This window comes from Pipistrellus hanaki (assembly GCF_964339955.1).
Source record: "Pipistrellus hanaki genome assembly, chromosome: 5".
NCBI lineage: Eukaryota > Metazoa > Chordata > Mammalia > Chiroptera > Vespertilionidae > Pipistrellus > Pipistrellus hanaki.
The window spans coordinates 71,383,586-71,392,154 of record NC_140507.1 but is presented as its reverse complement, the minus strand read 5'-3'; the positions used below and the strand labels follow the sequence as shown (position 1 = coordinate 71,392,154).

General features: G+C 54.8%; 1 protein-coding gene across 1 annotated transcript in view; it reads right to left on the bottom strand.

The window, feature by feature from the left end:
* Positions 1-7,491, bottom strand: part of TMPRSS9 (transmembrane serine protease 9) — a gene marked incomplete at its 5' end in the record, with an annotated part of 25,304 nt that extends 17,813 nt beyond the window's left edge. Inside the window, 4 exon segments of the mRNA XM_084885342.1 lie at positions 1,415-1,590; positions 1,689-1,756; positions 3,817-3,944; positions 7,350-7,491. Of these exon segments, the coding sequence (XP_084741468.1) occupies positions 1,415-1,590; positions 1,689-1,756; positions 3,817-3,944; positions 7,350-7,491 (514 nt within the window).
* Between the last annotated feature and the right edge of the window lie 1,078 nt (positions 7,492-8,569).

The following is an 8,569-nucleotide window of genomic DNA, read 5'->3' as shown; positions in this document are numbered from 1 at the left end:
GACAGCTGACATGCAGTTATACATTAGCTGCAGGTGTGCAGATAGGGATTGGACGTTCATTTACCTTCTCAGGCGACCCCCTCCGTAGCCGAGGGTCTAGCGCAGGGCCCCGTCTGCACACGCTGTGCACACACAGGACGGCAACCTGTGCCCGGAGCCAGCGCTCCCTCAGGGCGGGCACTTCCTTCGCGCCCTTGAACCGAGTCGCAGGAGCGCTCTGGCCGTGGCCACAGGCCGAGGGCAGGCGGCTTGTGGGCGGGAGGAAACATACCTGATTTCCAGTCTCTTTCCGCCAATGGCCCCTTCTGGCTTCCTGCAGAGAAACGGGGAGAGAGGAGCTCGCTCGGGGAGCGGCGACCGTCTTTGAGAACATCGTGCTGCAAAGCGGAGAGCAGCTCTGTGCACCTGGGAGCCACTTAAACGTCTGACTTAACTGAGAGGAAGCCAGACGGAGCACGGTGGGCCTCAGTCTAGCGGCCACGTGACAAGTGTTCGTAGCCACCGGGGCTGGCGGCTGCCACAGCGGCTGCACAGCCAGGAGACACTCCCACCCCACGGAACAGAGTGTTCCTGCCGACGTCAAGGCCACTGAGGCTCAGCTGGTGGGCCAGGGCTGGTGGGAGGGAACCCTAAATGTCCTTAGGGCCAGGGCCAGGGCGAGGTGATCAGTCTTCCATCTGACAATAGTGTGGTGCATCCTCAGATTTTTGAATTTATCTATTTCCATACCAGAGATGAACACAATGCAGACATGGGCCAAACCCGACCCACCACTTCTTGTTGTTTTTATAAAAATATATTTTTATACCTGAAACCGGTGGGGCTCAGTGGATAGAGCATCAGCCTGCGGACTGAAGGGTCCTGAGTTCAATTCCAATCAAGGGCATGTGCCTTGGTTTCAGCCACATCCCCAGTGGGTGGAGGTCAGGAGGCAGCTGATGTTTCTCTCTCATCTATGTTTCTGACTTTCTATCTCTCTCCCTTCCTCTCTGTAAAAAAAATCAATAAAATATATATATATAATAAACATCGATCAGCTGCCTCCTGCACACCCCCCTCTGGGGATGTGCCCACAACCAAGGTACATACCCTTGACCGGAATCAAACCTGGGACCCTTCCGTCTGCATGTCGACACTCTCTCCACTGAGCCAAACCCCACCATTTGTTCTTGTAAATAAAGTTTTATTGATACACACCCGTGTCCATTCGTTCAGACATTGTCCTGGGCTGCTTTTGTGCTCCTATAGCAGAGTCCATCTTCCATATTTACAAAGATGAAAACGGTTACACTCACCATTCACGCCTGGTCCATACCATTGAGGGTGGAGCAGGGGGAGGGGGGAGGATTGAAAACCTAAAGTTTAATGCTCCCCCCCAGCCTCTCAGGGTCCTGGGTCTCCGCTGCCTACTTGCCTGTGAGCTCGGCAGACACGATGGTGCCGTGGGCAGCCAGGGGGAGGCCGTGGCCCTGCAGCCGCGCCCGGAGCCCCTGCTGCAGCAGCTCCCGCTCCCGGCCCAGGTCCAGCGAGCGCAGGGCCGGCAGCAGGAAGTGCAGCCGGAAGCGCACGAGGACGCTGGCGTTCCCGGCCCTGCGGACGGGGAGAGAGGCCGTGGAGGGGGCTCCCCTCGCCGGAACCGCCCAGCCTCGGGGTCCACCCGGCCCGGCGGCCGCGGAGGCCCCGCTCACCGGTAGCTCAGCACCGTGCAGCCCGCGCAGCGCGCCTCCAGCTCTGTCCTCCCGAAGCTACCGACAAACTGCAACGGAGACAGCGGCAGTGCTGAGGCCCGCCCGGCGGGGAGCACCTCCGCTGAGACCCACGCCTGCGGCCACCGCCCAGAGCCACGTGCTGCACGGAGGACATCCCGAAGTTGTTCACGTGAAAATATTGCTCCACGGAAGCCGCACGTGGGGTCCATCCACACACTAGAAATCACTCAGCCGTGCAAAGGGTCAGGCACCGGCACTGGCCACGAGGGGGAGGGACCTTGTCAGCAGGACGCTCAGTGGGAGAAGACAGACGCGGAAAGGCCACCCAGCGTGGGATTCCGTGGACGAGACACGTTCCGATCAGGCAGAGCCACAGAGCGTGGCTGGTGACTGCCGGGGCTGGGAGCAGCGGTGGGTGACGGGGACAGGGTTCACTGTGGGTGATGGACACAGCAGTCCACTCCCTAACGGCCTGCATCGGAAGCCGTACTGTCTCATAGGACCTTCTACAAAGTCCCAGGATGTTCTACTCCGCCCCGCAGGCAGCCACCATCCACATGTGGCTCCTGAGCATCTGAAACGTGGCTGGAGCTACTGAGGAAATGGTTTTCACCTTTTAGTTAATTTTAATTAATTCATGCTTACATTTTTAAAATACATTTTTTATTGATTTTGAGAGGAAGGGAGAGGGAGAGAGACAGATAGAACCATCAATGAGCCGAAACCGGTTTGGCTCAGTGGACAGAGCGTCAGCCTGCGGACTGAAGGGTCCCAGGTTCGATTCCGGTCAGGGGCATGTACCTTGGTTGCGGGCACATCCCTGGTGGGGGTTGTGCAGAAGGCAGCTGATTGATGTTTCTAACTCTCTTTCCCCCTTCCTCTCTGTAAAAAATCAATAAAATATTTTTAAAAAAGAAAAGAAACATCAATAATGAGAGAGAATCATTGACTGGCTGCCTCCTGTATGCTCCCTACTGGAGATTAAACCTGCAACCCAGGCATGTGCCCTTGGCCAGAATGGAACCCAGGACCCCTCAGTCCGCAGGCCGACGCTCTATCCGCTGAGCCAAACTGGCGAGGGCCGTGCTTAAATCTTAAATATATTTTATTTATTTTTTTATGGAGAGAAAGAGAGAGGGACAGGAGAGTTAAGAAACATCCATGAGAGAGAATCACTGATCAGCTGCCTCTTGCACACCCCCCACTGGGGATGTGCCCGCAACCAAGGTACATGCTCTTGACCGGACTCGAACCTGGGACCTTTCAGTCCGCAGGCTGATGCTCTATCCACTGAGCCAAACCGGTTTCGGCCGTGCTTAAATCTTAAAGCAGAGCCTGGATTCACTGAGGGCCCTTCCACGCTGAGTGTCAGGGACCCACCCCTCCTCACGCCTGAGGAGTGCTCCGGGGCGTGCAGGGCCCACCCCCGTGTGTCCGTCCGTCGGCTGAGGGGCGGCTGGGCCATTGTGACCCTGCTGCAGGGAGCACGCGTGTGCAGGGCTCTGTGTGGACATGTGTCTTCTCTCTCTCTCCCTCTCTCTCTCTCTCTCTCTCTCTCTCTCTCTCTCTCTCTCTCTCTCGTGGATACCGAGGAGCAGCATTGACTGCTGGGTCCTAGGAGGACCCTGCGTTTAACTTTCTGGTGCACAGCTAGGCTTCTTCTCAGCAGCCGCCCCATTCCGCACTCCCCCTGCCACGGTGGGGACCCACACTGCTCCCCCGGAAGACAATGTACAGCCTTCACACGGGGCCACAAGCCCTGCAGGAGCCCCGTCCCGGCGGGCACTGTTCTCCTCTGCCTTCTACCACGCGCCCGCCCAGGCCACACAGGCCTCGTCCGGTCCCTCCAGCGCCCGCCGCCCTGCCCCGTGCCTGCCGCCCTGCCCCTCACCCGCCGGGGTCTCCCCGCCTCAGCCTGCCGGGCACGAGAGCTGCTCTCAGCGGGCGCTCCCGGCCACCCACCTGGCCCCCCGGCCACCCACCTGGCCCCCCGGCCTCCCACCTGGCCCCCCGGCCTCCCACCTGCCCCCCTGGCCTCCCACCTGCCCCCCTGGCCTCCCACCTGCCCCCTGGCCTCCCACCTGCCCCCTGGCTCCCGGCCCCTCACCAGCGTCTGCAGGGCGGGCGTCAGCGCGCGGTAGTAGTCGGAGGCCTCCTGCTGCAGGCTGCGGGCGTACCGGATCCCGCGCAGCTCGGCCGTGTGCTCCACGTCCACGCCCTGCGTGGAGAGGGAGGCTGCGGGGAGACCGGGCTCAGCTCAGGGGCCGCGAAGGCCCCGTCCCCAGGGGGCCGGTCACCTGGTAAACACGTGGGGGGCTGGCTCCCCGGGGCTGTCTGGCTGATGGTAACAGAGCCTCCTTTTCCACGCTCACCCCCCTCTGAAAACGCTGGGTTCACAGCGGTCGGAAGTATTGTCAAAGGTCACACTAGCGCCCGGCCAGCGTGGCTCCGTGGCTGAGCGTCAGCCCACGCACCCAGAGGTCACTGGCTCCATTCCGGGTCAGACACATGCCCGGGGTTTGGGTTCGATCCCCAGCAGGAGGCGTGCAGGAGGCAGCCAATCAAGTTGATGTTTCTTTCTTGTCATTGATGTTTCTCTCTCTCTCCCTCTCCCTTCCTCTCTGAAATCAATAGGAACATATTTTTTTAAAAGATTGCACCTTTAGCCGAAACCGGTTTGGCTCAATGGATAGAGCGTCGGCTTGGGGACTGAAGGACCCGGGTTCGATTCCGGTCAAGGGCATGTGCCTTGGTTGCGGGCATGTCCCCAGTGGGGGGTGTGCAAGAGGCAGCTGATCGATGACTCTCTCTCATCGATGTTTCTAACTCTCTATCTCTCTCCCTTTCTCTCTGTACAAAATCAATAAAATATATTTAAAAAAGAAAAAAGAAAAAAAAAAAGATTGCACCTTTAAAAAAGAAAAGAGTACACACTAGCAAGGAATGATAGTTATAAAAATGCTAAATAACTAATACAATAGCAACCAATAAATTGTGAAAACACACATTTCTCACTGATGAAATATGTTGGGACTATCAAAAGGACACACTAGCAAAAATGATCATAATTGTAAACATGTATTACTATTATTATTTGTTAAATATATTTTTTATTGATTTCAGAGAGGAAGGGAGAGGGAGAGAGAGATAAGAACATCAATGATGAGAGAGAATCATTGATCGGCTGCCTCCTGCACGCCCTCTACTGGGGATTGAGCCCACAACCAGACATGTGCCCTTGACTGGAATCGAACCCAGTACTTCTTTTTTTTTTAAAATATATTTTATTGATATTTCACAGAGAGGAGGAAGGGAGAGAGATAGAGAGCTAGAAACATCGATGAGAGAGAAACATCGACCAGCTGCCTCCTGCACACCCCCACTGGGGATGTGCCCGCAACCAATGTACATGCCCTTGACCGGAATCGAACCTGGGACCTTTCAGTCCGCAGACCGACGCTCTACCACTGAGCCAAACCGGCTTCGGCCAAACCCCGTACTTCTTTAAGTGCTTCTTAAAGCCTTCCTTGGTTTCAGGGGTCCTGCTGGGGATTATGTTTATCTCTTAGTCGCAAAATGTATCTGTGCTTCTAGAATAAAGGTGTGACCCCTGCCTCCTCCTCTCCCTGGTGCAAGGATACCCACCTACGTAGGCACACTCTCACACACATATACACCCTCGTGCATGGGCACACACGCATACGCACACATACATGTGAACACGCACACACCCACTGCCTACATTCACACACACACACACACACACACACACACAACGTCCAACTTCCTGCACTTGATGCCAAGAGCCACTAGGGGCCGTGGTGAGCTGTGCCCAGCTGTGAGATGTTCCTGGTGTTCCACAGACACATATTTTTTTTAAATCAGGGGACCCCCCGAGGATTGCCAAGTTACGACTTGCTATCATCTCGTGAACGCAAGGTGGCTTTCCTAGTTGCAAATGAAACCGTAAGAACCTTATCCTCTCAGAATAAGCCCATTCTGGAGCTTCCCAAGACGACAGAAGGTTCTAGATCTGTGCCGTCCGGTGCAGTAGCCACGAGCCACCTGTGGAGCGTGCCTGATGGGGACGGGGAATTTCATTTTTAAAGATTATTCCATTTTAGCCGAAGCCGGTTTGGCTCAGTGGTAGAGCGTCGGTCTGCGGACTGAAAGGTCCCAGGTTCGATTCCGGTCAAGGGCATGTACCTTGGTTGCGGGCACATCCCCGGTAGGAGGTGTGCAAGAGGCAGCTGGTCGATGTTTCTCTCTCATCGACGTTTCTAGCTCTCTATCTCTCTCCCTTCCTCTCTGTAAAAAATCAATAAAAATATATATTAAAAAATAAAAATTAAAAAAATAAAGATTATTTCATTTTAGTGGATTCCACTCTAAACAGCCAGCGGGGCTTGGGGCTGCCAGCGTGGACGCCTGGGACACAGCACTGTCGGCAGGGACCTGCAGCACCTTCTGTTGGGATATAAGAACTTCCTTTGTGGTTTCTATAACCGCGGTCTCACATCGTGCAGATGGGTCAGCATTTTGCATGTTTCGTTTTAAACTTTTTTTTAAATAAAAATATATTTTATTGATTTTGTACAGAGAGGAAGGGAGAGAGATACAGAGTTAGAAACATCGATGAGAGAGAGTCATCGATCAGCTGCCTCTTGTACCCCCCCCACTGGGGATGTGCCCGCAACCAAGGTACAAGTCCTTGACTGGAATCGAACCCGGGTCCCTTCAGTCCCCAAGCCGACGCTCTATCCATTGAGCCAAACCAGTCTCGGCTGCATGTTTCGTTTTAAATTCTATCAGTGTCTACTGGGGACAAATATGAAATGGGAACCATTGTGTGGTGGGATATAGACAGTTATTCATTTTTTAAATACTTTTTAAGTTTCTTAAGACTTCTGTTTTATTTTTTTTTTAAATTTTTTTTATTGATTTGAAAGAGAGGAAGGGAGAGGGAGAGAGAGGTAGAAACATCAGTGATGAGAGAGGGAAAAGATCAGGTGCCTCTGCATGTGCCCTGACTGGGTATCAAACCCTGACCTCCTGGTTCATGGGTCAACCACCGAGCCACTCCGGCCAGGCTCTCAAGACTTTTAATTTTTTAAAATATTTTTATTGATTTTTTACAGAGAGGAAGAGAGAGGATAGAGAATCAGAAACATCAATGAGAGAGAAACATCGACCATCTGCTTCCTGCACACCCCCTGCTGGGGATGTGCCCACAACCAAGGTACATGCCCTTGACCGGAATCGAACCTGGGACCTTTCAGTCCGCCGACTGACGCTCTATCCACTGAGCCACACTGGCAGGGCTCTCAAGACTTTTAATAAGTTATTTTCTCTGTCCCTATTTGTCCATTTCATCCCGGCTGCAGAAGGGTCCTCGGAGAGCCCAGCTGTGGGGAATGAAATCACACAGGTGTTAACCTCCTGCCCGTGTGCCCGCCCACCTCGGTGGGGCCTGGTCTGCACGTCGGGTCCGTGGGTGGCAGGGAGGGCCGGCCTTCGGTTCCACGCCTGCACGCTCAGCCCTCTGTCTCTGGGGCCGTCCCACGGACACCACGAAGCCACCCCTGGGCGTCCCTGTGCGAGGCACCCAGTGTACGAGCCCACGCGGCCCCAGCCACTCACCCACGAGGACTGCCAGGGTGAGGATGGCGATGCCGGCGGCCACCGCCGCGGAGAGGGCTGCTCGGCAGCACGCGGCGCCCGGCGCAGGCACGTCCTTGGTCGCCCCGGGCACGAGCTGTAAGTCCCCAGCGGCGGGCTCCATGGCTCCCGACCCTCCGACGGCCTCCTGGACGCCGGCAGAAAAGGGGCAGAAAGACATCAGCGCTGGAGGGTGTTCCTCTCCCCCGGGCCACCTTGCGCAGATGTGGCGGCCGTCCACAGTGCCCTGGGCACCAGCAGACTCATCTTACAAAGCCCTAAAGCATGGCCTGCTGGCCATGCAGCAGGCCACGTCACAGGCTTTCTGCGTTACTCAACATCTGCCGACTGAAATGCCGATCTCATTCAAAACTTAGATGTGGCAAAGGGGGGGAGAGGGTGCAGATGTAATACTTGGAACAATAAAGATAATTTTCTTAAAAAGGAGAGAAAGCCAGCTGGGGTGGCTCAGTGGTTGAGCGTTAGCTTATGAACCAGGAGGTCACAGTTCCATTCCCTGTCAAGGCACATGCCCAGGTCAGGGCTTATGCAGGAGGCAAACAATTAAAGTGTCCCTCTCACATTGATGTTTCTCTCTGTCTCTCTCTCGCTCTTCCACACTCTCTAAAAATCAATGGAGCCGAAACCGGTTTGGCTCAGTGGTAGAGCGTCAGTCTGCGGACTGAAAGGTCCCAGGTTCGATTCCAGTCAGGGGCATGTACGTTGGTTGCGGGCACATCCCTGGTAGGGGGTGTGCAGGAGGCAGCTGGTCAATGTTTCTCTCTCATTGATGTTTCTAGCTCTCTATCTCTCTCCCTTCCTCTCTGTAAAAAAATCAATAAAATATATATATTTTTAAAAATAAAAAAATAAAAATCAATGGAAACATATCCTCAGGTGAGGATAGAAAAAGAAAAAGAAAGAAATGTCATATCCTATGAAGGAGAATCTTGAAAATGCCTAAAGAAAGTTGTCATTTTTTGTGTGGTGAAGGGATGGAGTCCGTGTTGATGAAAGCGCCTTGGCGGCTGCGGCGGCCGGCAGTGGCAGCAGCAGCCGGTGATGGGGCGGCGCCTTCCCCTGATCAGCCTGGCTGCTCCTGCAGAGGGAGGCCAGACCTCGGCTTACGCCTGATCCCCGCTGGGAGCGGCCTAAGCCATCAGTAAGACATCCCCTGCGGGCTCCCAGATTGGAGAGGGTGC